The following is a 26,326-nucleotide window of genomic DNA, read 5'->3' on the forward strand; positions in this document are numbered from 1 at the left end:
ACGGTATATTTCTGTAATCAATGCCAACGCCGATTACGTCAATTGTGTGTATACCTTGGCTCAGTTATTAGGACCTGACTAACTTTATGTACATTTTAAACTCAAAACGAGCATGATTTCACTGAAGATTGATAGTGAAAATCAACATTTTGTATTTTGGGGGATAAAACAAGAAAAACGTATGAATGTATTAATGCCATTCTGTTTTTGTTTGTTTGTTTTGTTTGTTTGTTTTTTTGGTGGGGGGGGGAATTTCGATTACATAGGACCAGTCCTACACAAGTTAACACTATATTATAGAATGGACGATAATGCTGTTTTTGCTATTTTAATTATCAGAAAAAATATATATCTATGTCGACTGAAGCTAGTTTTATGAAATAAGGTCCATGGTACATGTAAGTAGAAGTAGGTACCTGTTCTGTCGACTGTTATGTCTACAAAATCAAAAACAAGAGAGATTTGTTAGAAAAAAAGATCTTCCTCCATTTATTACATATCATCCCACACTCGACATTTTATCAGGGTTTTTCACCTTTTAACCATTTATCAACGGCTGACGATTACCAGTCCGGAGCACAGGGGCTTGGCACGATTTTCCAAATGATGGTCCATATATATATGTATTATAGTGTCCCTTGACACTATTATACATATATATATGGACCATCATTTGGAAAATCGTGCCAGGACCACAGGGGCTTGGCACGATTTTCCAAATGATGGTCCATATATATATGTATTATAGTGTCCCTTGACACTATTATACATATATATATGGACCATCATTTGGAAAATCGTGCCAAGCCCCTGTGGTCCGGAGCATAGTACTCTTCAATAGACGTACCAACAATGATTACAGTTGTGTTGCTATTTTACATGCAAATGCAGCTTGATACATTTTACTGACTTCAGCAAGTATGTACGCTCCATACTTTATGTAATTAAATGCTGCTTGCGTTTGTTTAGAAGGGGTATCCATAACAAACAAGTGCTGACTGTCTATCGATCCATTGTAATTATATATGGCTGTCAGTGTTCCGACTTCTCCATCAGTCTCGGATACAGCCGTTCGATACACCTCCAACAGTTACCTATTGAATTCATCTACCCGGAAAGATTGAGTGCCCTAATATAGCAATTAACTAGTACGCTCCACTTGTACTGGACAAAGTCGGTCTGTGAGGCAGCCTGGGAAAGACATTGTGTGTAAAATAATAAGGTAACGAACTATAATATGAACGAAATTGATTAAAGGGGCATTCCTTCTTTTTAAAAAAAAGTTAAGGTCGTCATAATTAAACTTACTGGAAAATACGTATTTTTTTCAAGAGGTTAAAGTTATAATCTTTACATTAAGACAGTTTTATTCTCAAGATAAACCAAGGTTCTTCGAGTATTTTGTCCTGAAAAATTCTTACTTCGACCCGAAGTATCACTAAATACTGCAAAGGCATACGGGATTTGTACATTTGTACATTTCGGCGTTAATTCTATGTAGGCACAGACACTCATATAAACATCGTTCGAACATAGAATTCATCAATAGAAAATGTGCATGTTTCTGATGTCCGAACAAACGAATGCCCCTTTAAGACTCATGACCTTTTAACCTTAGCAGGAAATGTACTTAGTATTTGATTTTGAACTGTTAATGAATGTATGAAACTTAATCAGAAGCAGCGTAACCACTTCTACACACTGCGGCTTAGAAAATAAGTCATTTAAAATGAAATAATTTGTGTGTGTCATTACACGAATGAAAAAAATGGTAAAGGGTCAGCTTTTCAGGTAAACATATATCCTAAGCTTACCACAAATAATATAATATTTTAGAACTCGTTATTTTTCGACTGACATTTTCTCCTGAAAAAAAACACTTGGCTGTTGCATATATTAGTAAACCAGTATGAATAAAATGAGTTATGTTGTGTCAAACAGACATATTGTTTCTTATTGCGTTTAAATAGTGAAGACGTGTTCCTAGTGGCGATGGAGGTAAGTAAGTGAAATACCAAGGATTGTCTACCTTGATGTGTTCACGAAACTAATTATTTAAAGCCACATACTCCGGAGGAACATATATCAATGCTAACATTTTGAGCTTTTAACAGTTTTCGGACTTCAGAAACTGAAAGAAAATGTGTATTTATGAAAGTATACGGGGAATTCCCAAAAATAATAACTGTGGCTGCCGGACCAAGTTTCTCTGCAATTCAACGGCGGTTTTCACAGTCCATAGAAAATGGCGGAACGCCGAAAGCGTGGACCTGCGAAAACGCAGACAGATTCTGCCAAAGACGCAAATGTGAGTGGAATCGGCAAAACCCGAGTATTTCCTTAGGAAAGGAAATGATCCGTTGGAACCTAGCGTGAGAAGGAAAGAGACTAGACTCGAATTCCGATTTTGCCGGACGTCTATTGGATTGCTGGTTAGCTTTTGAACATTATCAATTTCATCGATCTAAAATATTATCGATGTTTTGTTGTTTGCATTTTGCTACATTTTTTAATTAAGTATTTACAGGTAAGCTATGTTTGTTTATTTTGTTCAGTTACTTGGGTAATACGCGAATATTCTGTTAATATGTTTAAATGAAAGCATTATTAGGCAAAGTCCACGTATGCTCGATATGTAAACAACGGCCCTGTGCAGTGCTTGTTCTCGGCTCCGTGACAAATCTCGCAATAAATATAAATGCTGCGAGTTATTTTTATACACTGATGTCTCAAGGACTCCCCGGTCAAGCGACCAGGCCAGTGGTCATTTTAATGTTAGGAGAGCGTGAATGAGCATCTTCAATTGCCAGTAATACATGTATGCAACTAGAATTTTAGGTTGTTTGGGAGTATGTGGCTTTAAAGGTAAAAGAAAAACGAAAAAAGTTCACAATTATTCACCACACGTTTACGATAATTAATTTAGATGGAAAATACCCTACAACCAAATCCCAATACACTCCGATAATCGTATTGATACCTGAATGTATTGCAGGTTTGGAACATTTTTATTCAATTTCTTATGTATACCAGAGTTACTTCCCTTACAATAAATGTGTACACAAGCGGGAATTTTCCTTTTAGCCTATACATTCCTATGTATTATCGGACAGGAATCGGACCCGGGCCGACGGTGTTATAATCCGCTGATCTACATTCTGAGCAAAAGAAGCATACTTCATTAGCTGAATGACAAAGGCCGTTACCTACAGTGTAAAATGCGATGAAATCCAGGCCTAACGTCATTGGATACGGTTATCAACGAGAGGAAGGGATGAGTTATATTTTGTTGCATTTCGCACGTGATGATGCACATGAGGAAGGTAAGACATCAAATGACGATAAGGTAATTGAAGATGATTAAAGTCATGACAATAAAGATATATTACAGTTATATTGTTTAAGGATTCACGAAGAGAACCTCGTCCGTGTGAAATATGTTGTGTACAAAGCACCATGTACCCTATGAAGAAGGGGAGGTAACTATCGCTATCATACAGGTATGGCACCGTGATTTATTTCCCATACTCTACCATGTAATGTGTCGACGCACTTACATACTAATGAATTACTTATACCTACTTATACAAAGTAAAAGTGAGCGGATAGGTTTTTACACTTAATTTATGTTCACAATGCTCAACAAAAAACTCTTTCAATCACTCTTTGCGAATAAAAACAATAGAAGGGATTTTCATATAAAGCTCATTGCACACGGGTCATAAGAAAAGACGTGGTCCCAAATAATATATTTTCAACCAATCAGCAGTGCCAAAAATTTTCCGGATATGTCTTTCGCAGTTGATTTCCAACCAATATGTCCGTTCAAACAATTCCTAAAACAGCATCACTACTAATATTACATTTTAATTTTCTATTGCAATTTTGGGTAATATACCTTGCAATAAATATTGGAGTTTAACTATTTTTATAATAAATCCTCACACAAATAACCTACTATCATTTAGTCAATGCCTTTAAGCGTTTTCATGAGCTGAATCTGATCTGTTCCGAGTGTGCGCATGCCCGAATGATCAATCATTTCGTTTGGAATCCTGAGGTAGCGACATTTCTTTATACCGTTCCATGTCATGTTGGGGTCGGTATCTTTTTTGTTCTGCCGCTCGAACGCAGCTTTGTTGTGTTGATATTTGCATTTTCTCCTATTTTTGAAATAAGTGGCTGGATCAAATGTGACAATTACAGGTTCCTCAACAGTTTTCTTAAAGCGGAGCGGTTTGAACCAGTCAGGTATTATCTTACCCGAGCGTTCTAAATATTCGTCCATCTTATTTAGGAATAAGGTCATTTTGTCTTCAATCTTTGCGAATTTCAGTTTCTCCAATTTGATAAGACTTTTGCGAAATCCTTGCAACACGTTCTCGTTAAATACGTTATCTGCGGCGGCACGCTCTAAGTAATCCGCCATTGCCTCCTCGAATGACGAATATACCTTGGGAGGTAGATTTTCCTCTTGTTCTTTCTGATGTTTTTCTGTCGCAATTTTATGAGAATCAAAATGAAATTTCAAAGCCGACGGCTTTTTTGGTGTTTTTGTACGCACTGCTATTCTGCTTGGGGCCGGGACTGAGGCATCATGGGTAACATATTCTGTTTGGCCGGGTGCTTGTATTCTTCTCTCTGCAGGGGCGCTGGGCGGGCGCGGAGAATGAATAATAGCCTGAGTGACAACCGATTCCCGTTCTGTTCCAGTTTGGGTTGGATATTTCTCCAACTGTGGTCTGTGTTGTGGTGTTGTAGGTAACATCCTGGCCGTCCGAGGTCTTGGAATGCTAGTTCTTGCGGCAGGCGGATCTCCAGTAGTGATCTGTGTCCTTGCTGTTGTTGGTCTCTGCATTGGTCGCGGTGGTTTGGCGCTGATGACGTGTTCATTTGTGTCATATGCCCTGCTTAAAGATCTACGAAAGTCTGAAGCAGAACTGACAGCCTCGTCCTCAGGTGGTGATCGGTGACTAACCTGAGCAGCAGCGCGAGGCCTGGCACTGCCGGGCCGAGGTATTGATGTTTGTGTGTTTGGTTGTTGTTGGTATTGTGTTGTATGAGAAGCTTGCTTATAATGATAGTCCACCACTGCTTCGTGATTTTTACTGAGGTGTGCACTACTCTGCTGGTTACCAGGAAGGGGATCCTGGTCCCCATTAGCAACGTGCGTTCTCTGATCAGAAGAACTATGACTGGGATGAACAGCATGTGACTCCCGCGGTTGGTCTGATGATGTATGTTTACTTTGTAACACCATTGGAATCTCATTAGCCTGACTGTGCCCACTATTTCCTGATGAAGCATACGGTAACACGCTAGAGAAATCATTCAATCTGTCTACAACAGACGCATTTATTCTTTTAGATGAAGATGACGTAACAGTTACAACTCGTGGGGTGCGTGGAACGATACTTGCCCTTTGCTGTGGAGCTATCGGCACGTGTCGAGGAACATCGGTCATGGATTGTGACGAAGGATCCTGCGATTGTCGTGTTGACAAAGCACTCGTTAATGATTTTGATTCCAACCTGGGTGTCATATTATCTCTGGGACTTATAGGCGGAGGAAGAGTTGGAGTATTTAAAGTATTTTCAGGGGCAGAATATTCAGGAACATTTGTACTTATAGCACTAGTGTACACCGGATTGACATTTGCTTTTGCCGTTCGTGGACGAGACAGCCGTCTTTGAGGGACAGGCCTAGGAGCTTCTTGTTCAATCTCTACTGAATAAGAATGAGCTGTAACAGGACGTACAGGAATTCTGGTACTGGGAGACCGGTCTGGCCGAACAGGCAGCTGCCGTGATGGACTTCGTGCGAAGTCCTGGTTATCAGGTCTACTTTGACGACTTCTAGAGCTGCTTGTATGATCAGGTGATCGTACACGGCGATTGCGATGTATTTCGGCATAACCAAGCGACGGAGGTACTTTAGCAGTTTTCGGCCGATTTGTATCGCGACTTACTTCATTGTTATTGTGTGATTGAGGAAAGTGTTCCATCGCCCTGTCCTCGTTTGACACATGTTTCGCCGTTTGTGGCCTTCTTTTGACCTGCTTTGCGTCCCCATTTCTCACAGGAATCCCACTTCCGGGTCGGGATGTACGATGTTGTCCGTCTACTGCCGTCGACTGTGTAGAATCATTACATACCATTGAAATCTGGGTTGCAGAAGGCACCACTCGCATCGGCGTTCCCTTGTAAGGACACCGCGTTTGTTTATTGGACTTTTCAGGCTTTGTGTGTGCCTGGCACCTGTCTCCTCTCTCTTGTCGTTTTGGCGGCACTGGTAACTCACGGTATTTCGGACGTGGTGCTGGTTTCTCGATTGGGACTTCCTGAACCGTAGGGGGTTTCTCCTCCTCGCATGGCATAAATACTTGGTCGTTTGGCAGTTCCTCTATGTCACTAACAGTATCATCGACATTTTCTGCTGTTGGAATCACTATGCTCTTCACTACAGGTGACGGGATGGATGTCCCCCTGTTGCCAGAACTGCCATTGACATTATGACTAGAGGGAACAAAAGCAGTATTTGGCCGCTTGCGAGGTTTAGGTGACGGTCGAGCCCAGGTTGTGTTGTTATCTTGATCTGCAGAATCGTTGGCCGACATTTGATGAAGGTTCGAAAGAGAGGGCTGTTTAACAAGCGACTTCGGTCTATATTCACGCGATTCTTCTTGGCTTGGTGTATTTGTGTCATCACTTCTACTGTCCTCGATATTCGGGGAATATTTACGATTGTTGTCATATTGACGAACAGGTAAAGCTGTCTTTGCGCGAGGTTTTATATTAAGTCTCTTTTCAGCTGCTGCTAAGATAGCAGATGAAGCTGACGCTGTTTTGTTTCCTACACCCTTCATTTTTCCTGATGCTTCCAGCTCCTTCATCTTGATAATGTCTACCGTTGTCAGGTGAGATTTGATTTTGGACGTGCGTTCGTTCATCTTATTACGGTAGTGGTTGATATCTCTACTATCTAGATTGAGGATGCGCATTGCGTACGCTTCCTCTACATTCAGGATGTTGATGTTTTTCTCGAGGAGGCGCTGTTCCTTGATATTGGACTTGACAGCATTGGACTCGAACTCTGCGTGAGTCCGCTTCTGTGGGATCGACATCTGAAAGAAGATAGAGTCACACATTTACAATTTATTGTTTCTCTATGGGTCTCAGCACAATACTTTAACGGAAACAAAGTATAAAACTAGACTAAGAAGAAGAAGAAGAAGAAGAAGAAGAAGAAGAAGACATCATTATATCAAAACATTATCCTGTAGGGCGATATCATAGCATTATAAAACACGAAGATTACCGGGCTATCATAACATTATCCTGTAGGGCGATATCATAACGATATATAACACGACTATTAATACAACATAACAGGCTATCATAACAGTATCCTGTAGGGCGATACCATAACGATATATAACACGAAGATTAATATAACATAACGGCTGTCATAACATTATCCTGTAGGGCGATACCATAACGATATATAACACGACTATTAATACAACATAACAGGCTATCATAACATTATCCTGTAGGGCGATACCATAACGTATATAACACGAAGATTAATACAACATAACAGGCTATCATAACATTATCCTGTAGGGCGACACCATAACGTTATATAACACGAAGATTAATACAACATAACAGGCTATCATAACAGTATCCTGTAGGGCGATACCATAACGCTATATAACACGAAGATCAACGGGCTATCATAACAGTATCCTGTAGGGCGATACCATAACGCTATATAACACGAAGATTAATATAACATAACAGGCTATCATAACAGTAACCTGTAGGGCGATACCATAGCGATATATAACACGAAGATTAACGGGCTATCATAACAGTATCCTGTAGGGCGATACCATAACGTTATATAACACGACTATTAATATAACATAACGGGCTATCATAACATTATCCTGTAGGGCGATACCATAACGATATATAACACGAAGATTAATACAACATAACAGGCTATCATAACAGTATCCTGTAGGGCGACACCATAACGTTATATAACACGAAGATCAACGGGCTATCATAACATTATCCTGTAGGGCGATACCATAACGATATATAACACGAAGATTAATACAACATAACAGGCTATCATAACATTATCCTGTAGGGCGATACCATAACGTTATATAACACGAAGATTAATATAACATAACATTCTATCATAACAGTATCCTGTAGGGCGATACCATAACGTTATATAACACGAATATTAATATAACATAACGGGCTATCATAACAGTATCCTGTAGGGCGATACCATAACGATATATAACACGACTATTAATACAACATAACAGGCTATCATAACATTATCCTGTAGGGCGATACCATAACGTTATATAACACGAAGATTAATACAACATAACGGGCTATCATAACAGTATCCTGTAGGGCGACACCATAACGATATATAACACGAAGATTAATACAACATAACGGGCTATCATAACAGTATCCTGTAGGGCGACACCATAACGTTATATAACACGAAGATTAATACAACATAACAGGCTATCATAACAGTATCCTGTAGGGCGATACCATAACATTATATAACACGAAGATTAATACAACATAACGGGCTATCATAACAGTATCATGTAGGGCGATACCATAACGTTATATAACACGACTATTAATACAACATAACAGGCTATCATAACAGTATCCTGTAGGGCGACACCATAACGATATATAACACGAAGATTAATACAACATAACGGGCTATCATAACAGTATCCTGTAGGGCGACACCATAACGTTATATAACACGAAGATTAATACAACATAACAGGCTATCATAACAGTATCCTGTAGGGCGACACCATAACGTTATATAACACGACTATTAATACAACATAACGGGCTATCATAACATTATCCTGTAGGGCGATACCATAACATTATATAACACGAAGATTAATACAACATAACGGGCTATCATAACAGTATCATGTAGGGCGATACCATAACGTTATATAACACGACTATTAATACAACATAACGGGCTATCATAACAGTAACCTGTAGGGCGATACCATAACGATATATAACACGAAGATTAATACAACATAACGGGCTATCATAACAGTATCCTGTAGGGCGATACCATAACGATATATAACACGAAGATTAACAGGCTATCATAACAGTATCCTGTAGGGCGATACCATAACGATATATAACACGACTATTAATATAACATAACGGGCTATCATAACATTATCCTGTAGGGCGATACCATAACGTATAACACGTAGATTAACGGGCTATCATAACGTTATCTTGTAGGGCGACACCATAACGATATATAACACGAAGATTAATATAACATAACGGCTATCATAACATTATCCTGTAGGGCGATACCATAACGTATATAACACGAATATTAATACAACATAACAGGCTATCATAACATTATCCTGTAGGGCGATACCATAACGTATAACACGTAGATTAACGGGCTATCATAACGTTATCTTGTAGGGCGACACCATAACGATATATAACACGAAGATTAATACAACATAACAGACTATCATAACAGTATCCTGTAGGGCGATATCATAACGATATATAACACGAATATTAATACAACATAACAGGCTATTATAACAGTATCCTGTAGGGCGATACCATCACGTTATATAACACGAAGATTAATAAAACATAACAGACTATCATAACATTATCCTGTAGGGCGATACCATAACGATATATAACACGAAGATTAATACAACATAACAGACTATCATAACATTATCCTGTAGGGCGATACCATAACGTTATATAACACGAAGATTAATACAACATAACAGGCTATCATACCATTATCCTGTAGGGCGACACCATAACGATATATAACACGAAGATTAATACAACATAACAGACTATCATAACATTATCCTGTAGGGCGATACCATAACGATATATAACACGAAGATTAACGGGCTATCATAACAGTATCCTGTAGGGCGACACCATAACGATATATAACACGAAGATTAATACAACATAACAGACTACCATAACAGTATCCTGTAGGGCGATACCATAACGATATATAACACGAAGATTAATACAACATAACAGGCTATCATAACAGTATCCTGTAGGGCGACACCATAACGATATATAACACGAAGATTAATACAACATAACAGGCTATCATCAAATTATTATTTAGGGCGACACCATAACGATATATAACACGAAGATTAACAGGCTATCATAACATTATCCTGTAGGGCGACACCATAACGATATATAACACGAAGATTAATACAACATAACAGGCTATCATAACATTATCCTGTAGGGCGATACCATAACGATATATAACACGAAGATTAACGGGCTATCATACCATTATCCTGTAGGGCGACACCATAACGATATATAACACGAAGATTAATACAACATAACAGGCTATCATAACGTTATCCTGTAGGGCGATACCATAACGATATATAACACGAAGATTAATACAACATAACAGGCTATCATAACGTTATCCTGTAGGACGATACCATAACGCTATGTAACACGAAGATTAACAGGCTATCATAACATTATCCTGTAGGGCGATACCATAACGATATATAACACGAAGATTAACAGGCTATCATGCCATTATCCTGTAGGGCGATACCATAACGATATATAACACGAAGATTAATATAACATAACAGGCTATTATAACAGTATCCTGTAGGGCGACACCATAACGCTATATAACACGAAGATTAATACAACATAACAGACTATCATAACAGTATCCTGTAGGGCGATACCATAACGATATATAACACTAAGATTGATATAACATAACGGCTATCATAACAGTATCCTGTAGGGCGATACCATAACGTTATATAACACGACTATTAATACAACATAACAGTCTATTATAACAGTATCCTGTAGGGCGATACCATAACGATATATAACACGACTATTAATATAACATAACGGCTATCATAACAGTATCCTGTAGGGCGATACCATAACGCTATATAACACGAAGATTAATACAACATAACGGGCTATCATAACAGTATCCTGTAGGGCGACACCATAACGATATATAACACGAAGATTAACGGGCTATCATAACAGTATCCTGTAGGGCGATACCATAACGATATATAACACGAAGATTGATACAACATAACAGGCTATCATAACATTATCCTGTAGGGCGATACCATAACGATATATAACACGAAGATTGATACAACATAACAGGCTATCATAACATTATCCTGTAGGGCGATACCATAACGATATATAACACGAAGATTGATACAACATAACAGGCTATCATAACATTATCCTGTAGGGCGATACCATAACGATATATAACACGAAGATTAATATAACATAACGGCTATCATAACATTATCCTGTAGGGCGATACCATAACGATATATAACACGAAGATTAATACAACATAACAGGCTATCATAACATTATCCTGTAGGGCGATACCATAACGATATATAACACGAAGATTAATATAACATAACAGGCTATCATAACATTATCCTGTAGGGCGATACCATAACGATATATAACACGAAGATTAATACAACATAACAGGCTATCATAACATTATCCTGTAGGGCGATACCATAACGATATATAACACGAAGATTAATATAACATAACGGCTATCATAACATTATCCTGTAGGGCGATACCATAACGATATATAACACGAAGATTAATATAACATAACTGCTATCATAACAGTATCCTGTAGGGCGATACCATAACGTTATATAACACGAAGATTAATACAACATAACAGACTATTATAACATTATCCTGTAGGGCGATACCATAACGTTATATAACACGAAGATTAATACAACATAACAGGCTATCATAACAGTATCCTGTAGGGCGACACCATAACGATATATAACACCACTATTAATACAACATAACGGGCTATCATAACATTATCCTGTAGGGCGACACCATAACGATATATAACACGAAGATTAATACAACATAACAGTCTATCATAACAGTATCCTGTAGGGCGATACCATAACGTTATATAACACGAAGATTAACGGGCTATCATAACAGTATCCTGTAGGGCGATACCATAACGATATATAACACGAAGATTAATACAACATAACAGGCTATCATAACATTATCCTGTAGGGCGATACCATAACGTTATATAACACGAAGATTAATACAACATAACGGTCTATCATAACAGTATCCTGTAGGGCGATACCATAACGTTATATAACACGAAGATTAATACAACATAACAGGCTATCATAACATTATCCTGTAGGGCGATACCATAACGTTATATAACACGAAGATTAATACAACATAACGGTCTATCATAACAGTATCCTGTAGGGCGATACCATAACGTTATATAACACGAAGATCAACGGGCTATCATAACAGTATCCTGTAGGGCGATACCATAACGATATATAACACGACTATTAATACAACATAACAGGCTATTATAACATTATCCTGTAGGGCGATACCATAACGGTATATAACACGAAGATTAATACAACATAACAGGCTATCATAACAGTATCCTGTAGGGCGATACCATAACGTTATATAACACGAAGATTAATACAACATAACAGGCTATCATAACAGTATCCTGTAGGGCGATACCATAACGATATATAACACGAAGATCAACGGGCTATCATAACAGTATCCTGTAGGGCGATACCATAACGATATATAACACGAAGATTAATACAACATAACGGGCTATCATAACAGTATCCTGTAGGGCGATACCATAGCGATATATAACACGACTATTAATACAACATAACGGCTATCATAACAGTATCATGTAGGGCGATACCATAACGATATATAACACGAAGATTAATACAACATAACGGCTATCATAACATTATCCTGTAGGGCGATACCATAGCGATATATAACACGAATATTAATACAACATAACAGGCTATCATAACAGTATCATGTAGGGCGATACCATAACGCTATATAACACGAAGATTAATACAACATAACATGCTATCATAACAGTATCCTGTAGGGCGATACCATAACGATATATAACACGAAGATTAATACAACATAACAGGCTATCATAACATTATCCTGTAGGGCGATACCATAACGATATATAACACGAAGATTAATACAACATAACAGACTATCATAACAGTATCCTGTAGGGCGATACCATAACGATATATAACACGAATATTAATACAACATAACGGACTATCATAACAGTATCCTGTAGGGCGATACCATAACGTTATATAACACTAAGATTGATATAACATAACAGGCTATCATAACAGTATCCTGTAGGGCGATACCATAACGCTATATAACACGAAGATTAATATAACATAACGGCTATCATAACATTATCCTATAGGGCGATACCATAACGATATATAACACGAAGATTAACGGGCTATCATAACATTATCCTGTAGGGCGATACCATAACGTTATATAACACGAAGATCAACGGGCTATCATAACAGTATCCTGTAGGGCGATACCATAACGATATATAACACGAAGATTAATACAACATAACGGTCTATTATAACATTATCCTGTAGGGCGATACCATAACAATATATAACACGAATAATCTAACGGAGATTATATATCATTGTACATTGTGATACGAAGTGACATTATTTAAAACAATTTGTTTTATAAATGACTGAAGACTCAACCTTTTCTGAATAGCTAAGATGCATCTGTGTTATTTTGCCAAAACGCACTGGCAGCTTTAAAATAACCCGCTCACTATGTTGACTATATCAATCTACTGGTGTCTGTCTATTCTCCATGTTCTAAAATTAGCAACGAATGATGATTTGTTTTTCAATATTCAGGATTCTACATTTTTCGATATCAATAGGTTGGCACTGTGAAATATTCATTAATGTTGTATCCTCATTATATACAAAATGATCGTAAGTTGGGTTCATATTGTTTTTAACTGCATTTGTACTTATAATGGAAGCAATGCTACAGTACTGACAAAAAACGATCGGACCTGTTTAAAAATCACCAATGTCATAGGTTAGATGTTTATATATATATATATATATATATATTGTTTCCATTATCAGAATCAATCTATATCAAAAATAGGATCAATCAGTCGACGTCATCTTACCTTTTATGTTGTCTGGCTCACACCTCCATTTTAGTTATAACAATATATTTATATTATATGATTCCTGTCACCCTTTCTTCCTCTGCCATTTTGAAATTTAACTGTATAAACGATACCAATGCGATTGAACACAAAGAACCAGTATAGACGTATCCGATTATACCGACACTCACTCCTGGTCACTAATGCGGATTATCCCGATTGGCCTGCAATTGTAATTTATACGAGTTCATTGTCTAAGGTGCATTATAATCCATTTCTTTATTTCATATGAGAAGTACTTTCTTGCCACTGTTGAAAATACCCACTGGACCTGAGAGGTTAGAGGTTATCGAATACAGTTGCTTGTCCTTTGGTAGAAACTACAAGGTTAAGTCGCTTATAATCCTGTTTCTTCACTGGTTATAACTTGTGTACTGACGAATATCTGTTGTATTTTGATAGGATTGTTAATTGAAAACATTATCGAGTTATACCTTTGTGAAACATGTATTAAGAGAAGTTATTTGTGACTGTCACAAAAAGAGCCCTTCCTAGCTTTGGTTCAACAATTACTTTTCCTGGAAAATCCAACAGTGGACCTCTTGTAAATTACTAGGGTGCAAAGTTCAGTTTAACTAAGTAATCTGTTGTTACCCAGATGTAGCTATTGTGGCCTGAAATCTATACTTTAATATCATAGATTTCATTAAAAACCGTCAGTACTTTTGTTTACTGTGTTTTGGCGTATCATTTAATGACACCAATCTTAAATTTCCCTTAACTCACACGATTACATTTAATTACCTTGATTGACAAATTTAATGACCCCATACCAGGAATCGGAATTACCTTTATGTGCGCGACATGAAGTTAGACGCGTTTGATATCCGTAGATATTCATCGATCCATTTTCACCAACCCGGTTATCCGTTTGAGAACATGACATTATCTTTTATATAGAATTATATTGCGGTTGTCACAAATGAAAGAGACGATTGATATCCTTCCGGACTATCTGCTCTTAATCTCCTTATACAGTACTTTTAAACGGTCTCCATACGTCAAATATTAGTTTGTTTTAAGTCAGAATTACATTAACCGTGACACGTATATTTTCCAATGTCTTAAGGGTGTATGTAGTTACCATGATCGATTGGCTAACTATTGTTAGATGGTTGAGTGGACTATACGGATTTACCTGACTAATGCACCTCAATACATAGAGTATAGGTTTTCCCTCGACTAATGTACATACATAACTTGTCACTTTGTTTCCACATACAAAGTACGTGTATTTACTGAAGTCTCTTATCTACAGCTGTTTACTGTTAGTATTTGTTTAACCTTACCTGTCTTACAAATAACAATGTATATGTTTCGTCATAGAGTATGCTTATTGACTACAGCCATTACGCAATGTCGATAACAATATCATTACAATATTTAAGGACATTTACAAGCGGGCTCATTTGTACGATGTCAAGACCGGTGATATATCGGGGAAATGTCTGTTCTTGGAAACAGTCAGTAGAAAACAATATTATCATTCAACATAATGTCTGAAATTTTCCATGGATTATTTTAAGGAGATAGTATGCCATAGTCCAATGCCTTATTAGCCAAAACTGTTGACCTGATTTATTGTGTCTAGAGGCATGAAACAATTGTTTGACTGTTGACCAGCTTGTACCGATTTTCTAGTAATTTTTCCGTCCTGGAGAAATACTTGATTTTCAGAGAAAAATTATATATGACGTCATATGTATATGTATATATATGGCCGATATGTTGAAAACCCCTAAAAACAGTTATAATTCCCAACAATAACGTCAATCGTTTCCTGGATGTATTTAGTATGTAGTTACCTCCTCATGGAGATCATGTGATTTTAAGTCCAGAACTACAACAGACTTTGATCTTTTTGACATTTATGTTTTGATATATCTTAAGTTCATATAGGTTAAACTTTAAATGGAGCCTCATAGCCAGGACATGTCCTTATAGCCAGGACATGTCCTTATAGCCAGGACATGCTCATAGCCAGGACATGCTCATAGCCAGGACATGCTCTTAGTCAGGACATGCTCATAGCCATGACATATGTTCATAGCCAGGACATATGCTCATAGCCAGGACATATGCTCATAGCCAGGACATGCTCATAGCCAGGACATATGCTCATAGCCAGGACATGCTCTTAGTCAGGACAAGCTCATAGCCATGACATATGCTCATAGCCAGGACATATGCTCATAGCCAGGACATATGCTCATAGCCATGGCATGCTCATAGCCAGGACATATGCTCATAGCCAGGACATCTGCTCATAGCCAGGACATATGCTCATAGCCAGGACATCTGCTCATAGCCAGGACATGCTTATAGCCACGATGGTATGATGCATTGGAATGCGGAGTAACTATCTTAGGAATTGTGAGATAACTGCCTCGGCGATGGTGAGACAATGTTCATAAGTTGGCAAGGGAATTGTTTTGAAATAGTCAGATTATTTTATTCGAGATGACAAAATAACTGTCTGGGCTGATAAGGTAACTTTCTGATTGACAGCAAAATAACTTTACTGGAGAAGACGAGAAAATGCGCTACCAGTGTTGAAGAAACAGCGATATCTAATCACCTAAGAAAGATTCTATGTTTCCAAACATTATCCTCATGTCCAGTTTAAGATTCTAAATGCGGTGTTGACTATCTGTTTTGAATTATCGCCATCGATGATATTGTATGCCTCAAAGTTGGCCTTGGATATGGCGGAGATATTTTGCACCTCTATTATTGTGATTAGAAACACTTATGTTAAGAGAAAAAGAAATGTCCATACTTGGCCATGCATTTAAAGAAGAAGCAACAATGGGTGTGTTTTTTAAATGCAAAGTAAAACAAAAGTAATACAAGGTTGGTGTTATATCTTTGTCAAATGTCTATTATATCATAACAATTTTAGTTTGATAAATAGTTAATTGATGAATGAAATATGCTTAACACATAATCCCTAAAGTTTAGAGATAGTCAAAACGTCATCAAAAACTCAAAACAAGAATTTTTTCGTCGTTTAAAGAGTTCCAATGTCGTTAATAAATACATAGCATGTCAATGTTCAACATAGATTAAATTACTAGGGTAATTACTTCATGGTGTCTTGAATAGTAATCAGAATAAATATTCATGATATGGCTTTAAATCATTGTCAATTTATTTGTCACCAGAACACATGATAGCCATTCATTACATCTCCTCGATGTTTTGTCGCATTGCACCTAGCAGTCTCATTTGTTCTGAAGCCAACGTTACTATACCAGACAAGTCGATTTTGTCTGATGGCACTCTTAAATACCGGCACTTATTGACGTCCTTCCACATCTCTTGTGCACGACGTTTCCTTTCCTCCTCTGATATCGAAGACCTATGCATACCCTGCCTCATTTTATTGAGCCTTGATGCCTTGGCACGTTCCCCAGCTTCCCGTCGTGCTTGACGTAGAACACTGTCTGGAATATCCATGCTGGGAACAATGACCGACATCTGTCGGTTCTTCTTCTCCATCTCTCTGATATACATGTCTAGTCGTTCCATAAATATTTCCTTTTGATCCAGCAGGTCATGTACCCGTTCCTGTTCCCCAGATATCATTTTCTGTCGTCTTTCCTCATACGGGTCGTCTCCTAGGTATTCCCCGATCCTGTCGTCTCCTCCGGAGAACATATCCAGTCTCGATGGAGCAGCGCCGTCGCGATCCTGTAATGTGTGACAGGAGAATTGCCCAGCAGAAGCATTGCTGTATCGCGTGACATTAGACACGCGGCTGAGACTAAGTCTATCCGGCCCTATGTCATATCCTTCCTCCACTTTATCCGTTTTCTTATGTTTGCCCTCCTTATCTAAAAGCACTATAGCATCATCCTGATGTTCCATAAGATTGTTATGCAAGGGTTTCCCTATCAAATGAGGTTTCTTGTCACATGATCTAGGAACAGCAAGGGTGTTTGGGTCTGGCTCATTAACGGGCGGTCCATTATCAGTTCCCTGTGCTGAAGGATCAGGACAGACCGACACCGATTCCGTGTCTATCCGAACATGCATCTTTTTATGATTATTTTGTTTCTGGTCGTTGACATCTTCCGATGAAATAGTATTTTTTGATTCTCGAATTTTCGTCATTATACTTTTGACGGAGTTGACAAGGATAGATGCTGGCTTGCTATCGGATCTGGCCACCATGGGACTTCGTGGACTATGCGGACTTCGTGGACTTTTTGGATTTTTGACATTGGCAGTATCCAGATCCGAGGAGCGTTGAGAGAACTGACCCGATTTTGATAGTTGTTTTCCATAAGAGGGTTTGTTTCGCGGTATCCCTTTAGGTAACTCTGTGGTCTCCATAACTACACCTGCAAAAAATGACAAATAAAATTTTTTACCGTGGAAATATTTATCTTTGTGAGTCAACAATAGTAGTTATTCCCCTGAAAATATTTATTTTTGTGGGTCAGCAATAGTAGTTATTGCCGAGAAAATGTGTTTTTTTGGGGTCAACAAATGTAGTTATTCCCGTGGAAATATGTATCTTTGTGGTTCAACTATAGTAGTTATTCCCGTGAATTTTTTTTTATTTTTGTGGGTCAGCAATAGTAGTTATTCCCATGAAGATGTTTATTATTGTGGGTTAGCAATAGTTATTCCCGTGAAAATATTTATTTTTTGGATAAATAAATGTCTGAAATGGTATAATGATATCAAATAATGCCATCAACTTCAGTACACAGACGTACGTATAAAGCAGGCACGTAAAGAATTTTGTGATTGATTAAACAGGAAACAAAGTTAATGGAAAATCAGATATACGATATAAATTATTTCTTTTCCACTGTTCTCACTATCGTTCGTGTTTTCATTAGGGTATTTGTTGATATTGTAATTCTTTGTTAGTATTAACTTTCTACAATACACGTGTTTGTAATTATCTGTGTAGAGTATAAATATCTACAGTAATACACGTGTTTGTAATTATCTGTATAGAGTATAAATATCTACAGTTATAAACGTTTTCGTAATTATCTGTATAGAATTTAAATATCTAGTTATAAACGTTTTTGTACTTATCCGTGTAGAGCATACATATCCACAGTAATATACGTGATTATAATTATCTGTGTATTGAATAAATACCTACAGTTATACACGTATTTGTAATTATATGTGTAGAGTATACATATCTACAGTAATACACGTATTTGTAAATAGATGTGTAGAGTATAACTATCTACAGTAATACACGTATTTGTAAATATATGTGTAGAGTATAAATATCTACAGTAATACACGTATTTGTAAATATATGTGTAGAGTATAAATATCTACAGTAATACACGTATTTGTAAATAGATGTGTAGAGTATAAATATCTACAGTAATACACGTATTTGTAAATAGATGTGTAGAGTATAAATATCTACAGTAATACACGTATTTGTAAATATATGTGTAGAGTATAAATATCTACAGTAATACACGTATTTGTAAATATATGTGTAGAGTATAAATATCTACAGTAATACATATTGTGTTTGTGATTGATTGTGAAAATGAATGTCTACAGTAATACACGTGTTTGTTCTTACCTGTATATATCTACATTAAGACACGTGTTTGTGATTATGAATATGATTGTCTAGAGTAAGACACGTGTTTGTGATTATCTGTGTTTATGATTGTCTACAACAAAACAGGTGTTCGTGATTAACTATGTATATGATTGTCTACAGTAAGACACGTGTTTGTGATTATCTGTGTTTATCATTGTCTACAGTAAGACACCTGTTTGTGATTGTCTGTGTTTATCATTGTCTACAATAAGACACCTGTTCGTGATTATCTGTGTTATGATTGTCTACAGTAAGACACGTGTTTGTGATTATCTCTGTAGATAAATATCTATTGTAGTACATGTCTTTGATCTCTGTAGAGTATTGCTACAGTAGTACACAAACCTTGTGAATCAGGTATTGTGATAATCATTATTACCAGGATACGAAATCACTTTGTAGAGAACAAATCCTTTCTTAATCATTGACGTAAACGCCATCAGTCATAGTAAATATCCTCTCAAGCAACACACTTACCGACAGAATTGCGCTTAGAATCCTGTCGTAGGTACAACTTTTTATCATTCGTTCCACCGGTGGTGTTCGGCCTCTGATGTCCTCTGTCATACGGTATTAATGACTCCACACTGTTCAATGTATTCTGCCTCATCAGTGGATTTGCGCTTCTCGCCTTTCTCGTATTGTCTGTACTTTGAATTTTTAGCCTCTTTTCGGCGTCTGCTATCCTTAAAGCTCCACTACTATTCATGTTTTTATTAATGTTTGGCATTTTCCCTCTTGCCTCTAAATCTTGCATGGCAGCAAGGTCCTCAGCATTCAAGTGGGATTTGATGCGGGATACCTTGTCCTTGAAGCGCTTGTAAAACACTCGAATTCCTCTGTTATCAAGGTCTATGAGTTTGAGGGAGTATATTGCTTCTGCATCAAGGATGCTTAAGTTTTTTTGAAGGCATCGTTGTTCCTTCAAATTGAACCGAAAGGCGTTAACCTCCTTGTCACTGTTCAGGATTTTCGACCTCGACATTTTCTGGAAATTAAATACATAGATAATGATGTTATGTTTGACGTGTTAAAAAAGATATCTATTCAAATAAGACATCACAACAAAAATAAATGTCACTAATTCCGTGGTTTATTGATTTGTAGAACTATGTGTTATAGATTTACGAATCTGTCATACTTTACATACACTATACGATGTGGATACTGATTCATTCATTCATTCATTCATTCATTCATTCATTCTTGAATTCCTCTTAAAGAGATACAGAGAAAATACAGATAAGTACAAAGCAATTATTTTTGGTATTACAGTCAATGATTTTCAAAAGAGAAGGAAATGAAAAAATGGGTCATCGCGTTCGCGTCGCGACACGCTTTTCCTTGTTTTAAAAACTGTCCTCAGCTGCAAGGTATGCATGTGATGCAGCTCTCAGGAATCGAGTGGCCATCATCTGTAGAGATCTGATATCTTCAGTTCTATCATTGGTTTTTCCAAATAGTATCTGGACAAAATCTTCGTCGGTAGTATTGTCCAACACAATAAAAGTTTCTGTATCGCATAAGTCTAGGACATCTGTAATGAATTTGTCTCTTACAATATGTGTGGAATCGCACTGCGTCACGTAATGTCGTATGATGTCAGATCTTATTTTTCCACATTTGCTATATGTACATCTCTGTTCATTATTCTGTGGAGGGTAAGTTAGTAATTTTGACACGAAACGCGCACAAGCAAGGTGTGAGGATGATTTGGGGTTAAGCCAAAGTCCATACTGGATACTGATGATTATTATCATATAAGTAAAGTGTGGCCATCATGAAACAGACATTCATCTAAACAAGTGATATACAGTTTAATTGCCGACGGAACTATGATTAAATGCATTTATTACAACAGATATAATGAACGATTTCCAGGTATTATAAGATAATCATATAAGATATCACTTGGGTTATTGAGTCATATCTTCCGCATAATATCTTAACTGCAATAGGTCTATCATATATATACACCGTATATCAATACAATTCTTAAAATGTTTTCCTCCGGGTGTTTTAATATACTCCAATAACAGAGAAATCATCAAATTTAAAACTACAAATTCTAACTCAAAGACAAAATTCGATACGAGCCCGTTTTGTATGACAGATTTACATTACACTATTGTATTTTCAGTTCGTGTTGTACGTGTTACTAATCAACAAACCTTTGTTGAAAGCAGGACAGACAGGATATCGTTGTCGTTACTCCAGAAAGGCCCGCATCACCAGGTACCTCATTTCTATCAGTAATTAAGTCCAATGTCCGCCTTTTTACTTTTTACGGCACCATGTGAATATTTCTAATTTCTGTCCTCGGCGACTAAGTCTTGTTTTGTTGTTGACCACCGAGAAAGGTCTCTCAACATAATCCAGTTTTACTAATCCATTGGTCTCGCATACACAGAGCGATTAACATAATGCATATTAAGCCTATGTGTACGTATCTGTTCTTATTTCTATAAGATTACATGCATAAATAATAACATGTTAGCATTGGTATCCGTGTATAAGAAGCCTATAAAGCGTGAGTCATTGTTACACCGCAGCATATTTCTATTTTATTTGAATTTAATTCTGTTCTATGGTTGATTGCGATCCGCTAACCATCATATACACAAGTGTACGTCAAGTGGTTTTTTTTTACGTTGATTACCATGTCATAAGATAAAACGCTTGTTTACAGTCTATATAATGTTTGTGATACAATCTAAATGCATAATCGCTAAGGTCAAATCAACATAACATATTGTACTTTTAATGTAAACAAACCAATTGTGTTTCTTTAACCATGATGACGGATCCGATTTTGTTCTGGATATTTTTAAGCATTTATATTATTGAACAAGACCGTATACAAAATTGATCCGTGTAAAAGCATTTTCAGTGATGTGTTTAATTTGTTTTTAAAAACCGACTTTTTAAAATACGATGTTGAAGAGCTTTTCAGAATAGCTAATTGTGACATTAAAAAGTCGTTTAGTTTCACATATAGGTGAATTGATTATATGCTATCTTTAAACAAAAACATTATTGACTATGGAGATCGCATATACCCCGCAAAACTTTAAATCTGGGCCACTGCAGACTTTCAACATCAGCCGCTTATCTCGATCTTTCGATCTTTACTTACAACATTAGCATTAGGGACAGCTCACAACTATGCTGTATGGTAAGCGTTTCAATTTCCGAAATGATAATTTCTTATTTCTGGATAGTAGTACCCCTGCTTTCCCTACCTGCGGTGTTTACATGTCGCAGTTGATTCGATGTTCAATAACATTATACCATTATCACGATTTCCGTTACGGATATCGACTACTGATGCAAAACAAAAACAAAAACAAAAACAACAAACAAACAAACAAACAAAAAACAAAAACAAACAAACAACACAAAGGTTTCGCGAAATGTAGGACGATGAAGACTATGTTTTATTGTCGACATCACGATCTCATTTGGATCAACTCGAACCTGATATGACATAGAAGTAGCAGACGCTTAATCTGGTGGAACACCTGGTCTTATTTTCCTTGCGCTTTGCCAAGGGTGCCAATACAAGCTTTATGTTGTCTTATCTTTGCCCTTGCTTTAAAGGGACCGCGGTGGCCTAGTGGTTAAGGTGTCCCGTCACTTTTTCACTAGCCCTCCACCTCTGAGTTGCGAGTTCGAAACCTACGTGGGGCAGTTGCCAGGTACTGACCGTAGGTCGGTGGTTTTTCCCAGGGTACTCTGGCTTTCCTCCACCTCCAAACCTGGCACGTCCTTAAATGACCCTCGCTGTTAATAGGACATCAAACAAAATAAACCAAACCAAAACCAAACTCTTGCTTTATCAATTCTAATTTAGAGTTGTGGATTTATTTAATTTTCGGTATTCTCTTGAGTTATTCATATATCTAAAAACCAGGTAAATATATCTCTATTCTAAGTCGCACATGTAATGTTAAACAATGAATTAAAACCTTATCCAGTTAATCCGACTTCTTAGGGTGCATTCAATTGACTATCTGATTATCCATTGTGTATATATTTTACTACATTACTATTCTATCTCTCAGACTTCATATGCGATTGGGTCAGGCTAGGTAAGCTTGTTTGTATCAATAGGAAACAATATACAAATAACTGTATGTATGGATTGTTGACTAATATTCTATCAAATTATTAATTTGCCCTTTATGCAATTTTGAATCAGAATTTCGTTTGAATATCTGTAATCCCCGAAGAGACACAGATGTGACTTGTCCATAACTATTTCATATTTAATGTAATCAAATTCATTTTGATGGTTTGATTCCTATTATATAATGGTCTATAAGGAAAGCATAATCTCTTCATGGCGTGATTCTTCTTGTATATTATGTAAGCCTATCAGACAAATTGCGTCGCTATCCTTATCACAATCTGGGACTGAAAGGTCAATATATAGGGCATGTTTTCACCTATCGTATCAGTAAAGTTAGATCCCAGTTAGTCTTGTGGAGAAGCATCGTCAAACAATGGACAAGTTTCTGATAGTACTCCTTTCGTTGTCCCTTCTGTTGGGGGCGGTTGTTTCATCAGGTAGGATTTTTTCTAATGCTGTTTGTATCTAAGTCTACCTTGGGTGACTTTTCTCTCTTTTCTTCTGACCTCGAGGAAGGAATTCTATAATTTTATTCCTCTCTTAATCAGCTTGGGTTATTTCTACAATTAACGTCTTAATAAACGGATTTAACTTACTTCTGATCTGAAAGCACTTAATCACGGTCTCTGTCACTCGGTATATGTCGGAGACCGGGTTCGATTCCTGTCAAGACACTTGACCGAAATATGCATCACATATTCTGTCAAGAAGAGCAAATACCGGATACCTATATGGATACTTTAATTTTGATCAACATGTAGGTCCATTGTTTTTTCAGCATTGATATGTTTTTGCGCACTTTGACACGTTTCTTTTGTCAAAGCGAACCACAGAAGACATATGAAGCGCTCAATATTCAGACAAAGCTGAGCTGAGCACAGCTCATCAAGTCCAATACTGTACCACGCAAATATGTAATCAAAATGTTGTAATCCATCTCATTTGTACTTCTTGGGCGAACAATTTTGGAAGGATTTCGACATCTGTATCTAGATCAAAACAATAGGTACGTCGTCGTTTTCTTGTAAAACGCAGTTACCAACTACTTATGTGTGAAAACCACGTAGCATTTTGTGATTTTATTATACCACTTTTAACTGAGGGTATTGTCTTCTTTTTATTTGTCTATCATATAGATCTATCTTATTTTGTAGAAGTAGTGAATGAGTCAAAGGATGATCCGGAAGTGAAAACAACTATCCATTGTAAGTATACCTGTATACCTTAAGTGTCTTCGTCTATTATTTTATAGCTCCGATACCCCTGTAATAGGTCACACTGTTTCATCATGGCAAAAATGGATTGTCTTACCTCCTGTTCTTCTCGGGGTCATCCTTTAAAATTTCCTTTGTTCATATTTTGCTCTCCTTTAGGAAGAGTTTTGTTTACCTTCGGAGGTTCCCTTTTGTTATGTCCAAAAACTAGACCGAACCTACCTCCATCTTGAGGCGCGCGTTTGCGTTATGAAATGTTGAATTATGCATCATGATTCAGCCACCCTTATTAGATGTTACCTGAGCTGTGTTAAACGGTTTGTCTCTTTAGTCAATGTGTATATAGTGTACCACATTCTTATTCCATCTCTCAGACTTCGTATGTAAAGTTACTGGGTCAGGTTAAGTAACTTTGTCTATAATCATAGACAAAATATATTAAAACCTATGTATATTTATGTGTGCAGACGTGCTGTTTAAAAGTTGGTTAAATAAATTGAATTAGCAAGTATACATACATCTACTGTAAAGTACATTTACGTTTAAAACATTCAGAAAAGAGAAGAGAATACAAACATGCAATCCCCCGAAGTTGAGGTATGTGGGTTTTCAATTTGATGCGCATAAATGTACATGTATTTATCATTGTACCTGTAACCTAGTTTACCTTCGGTATATCAAAGGGAGTCAGTTAGGTAATAAGATTGGATTCTTAAATAGTGTTATCCAATCGACTTTGTCACTAGACCAGTTTTATAATATGGCTAGATAGTAAGGTTTTTCCCTGTCGCAAAATAATATGACGTTTGTTTGTAAATGTGTCTGTGTAAAATATTATTTATAATGTGAAAAATCAAAGTACTATCTTTAAATTTAATAGCGAGATTTGGTTGGTGTATGCCAGCCAGATACGGCAGATGCATCAGCAGAGAGTGTGATCTCCAAGGAGAAGAATGCTGCTGTCCGCCATTGTTCCCCGGGAAGTAATCCAATACTTAAGTGAAGCAGGCAGATATAAAATATATCGTGAAATACACAAATGTATATATTAAACTTGTGTCTGTCTGTATACATTTGATTTGT

General features: G+C 37.0%; 3 protein-coding genes across 9 annotated transcripts; 1 reads left to right on the plus strand and 2 right to left on the minus strand.

The window, feature by feature from the left end:
- The first annotated feature begins 2,791 nt into the window (after positions 1 to 2,791).
- On the plus strand, positions 2,792 to 26,312 carry LOC117334467. Of its 7 annotated transcripts, none has more exons than XR_004534178.1 (4): positions 2,792 to 3,346; positions 22,038 to 22,132; positions 25,184 to 25,234; positions 26,124 to 26,312. XR_004534178.1 is itself a non-coding variant. In XM_033894108.1 (4 exons), the coding sequence occupies exons 1-4, from the start codon at positions 3,224 to 3,226 to the stop codon at positions 26,228 to 26,230; spliced, it is 330 nt and encodes a 109-aa protein (XP_033749999.1). In that variant the 5' UTR covers positions 2,794 to 3,223; the 3' UTR covers positions 26,231 to 26,312. The 7 variants fall into 7 exon arrangements, 1 of the variants encoding a protein (XP_033749999.1); XM_033894108.1 differs by having other exon boundaries at positions 2,794 to 3,346; positions 22,084 to 22,132; XR_004534182.1 differs by lacking the exon at positions 22,038 to 22,132.
- Positions 3,609 to 14,371, minus strand: LOC117334464 (nascent polypeptide-associated complex subunit alpha, muscle-specific form-like). Its single transcript, XM_033894106.1, has 2 exons — positions 14,257 to 14,371; positions 3,609 to 7,123 (listed from the first exon to the last, which is right to left on the minus strand). The coding sequence occupies exon 2, from the start codon at positions 7,121 to 7,123 to the stop codon at positions 3,965 to 3,967; it is 3,159 nt and encodes a 1,052-aa protein (XP_033749997.1). The 5' UTR covers positions 14,257 to 14,371; the 3' UTR covers positions 3,609 to 3,964.
- On the minus strand, positions 17,162 to 22,204 carry LOC117334465. The gene is made up of 3 exons (XM_033894107.1): positions 22,069 to 22,204; positions 20,375 to 20,885; positions 17,162 to 18,644 (listed from the first exon to the last, which is right to left on the minus strand). Exons 2-3 carry the CDS (start codon positions 20,880 to 20,882, stop codon positions 17,482 to 17,484), a joined length of 1,671 nt encoding a protein of 556 aa, XP_033749998.1. The 5' UTR covers positions 20,883 to 20,885; positions 22,069 to 22,204; the 3' UTR covers positions 17,162 to 17,481.
- Positions 26,313 to 26,326: the final 14 nt, after the last annotated feature.

This window comes from Pecten maximus, chromosome 9 (assembly GCF_902652985.1).
Source record: "Pecten maximus chromosome 9, xPecMax1.1, whole genome shotgun sequence".
Classification (NCBI taxonomy): Eukaryota; Metazoa; Mollusca; class Bivalvia; order Pectinida; family Pectinidae; genus Pecten; species Pecten maximus.

What these genes read in the sequence shown, in the direction of transcription:
- LOC117334467 (XM_033894108.1), top strand. Translation starts at nt 3,224, where the DNA reads ATGAAATCCAGGCCTAACGTCATTGGATACGGTTATCAACGAGAGGAA. An exon ending in AGACATCAAATGACGATAAG is followed by an intron (nt 3,347 to 22,083) that starts GTAATTGAAGAT and finishes TGTTGAAAGCAG; the next exon opens with GACAGACAGGATATCGTTGT. An exon ending in AGAAAGGCCCGCATCACCAG is followed by an intron (nt 22,133 to 25,183) that starts GTACCTCATTTC and finishes CTTATTTTGTAG; the next exon opens with AAGTAGTGAATGAGTCAAAG.
- LOC117334464 (XM_033894106.1), bottom strand. Translation starts at nt 7,123, where the DNA reads ATGTCGATCCCACAGAAGCGGACTCACGCAGAGTTCGAGTCCAATGCT.
- LOC117334465 (XM_033894107.1), bottom strand. Translation starts at nt 20,882, where the DNA reads ATGTCGAGGTCGAAAATCCTGAACAGTGACAAGGAGGTTAACGCCTTT. An exon ending in TTCTAAGCGCAATTCTGTCG is followed by an intron (nt 18,645 to 20,374) that starts GTAAGTGTGTTG and finishes CATTTTTTGCAG; the next exon opens with GTGTAGTTATGGAGACCACA.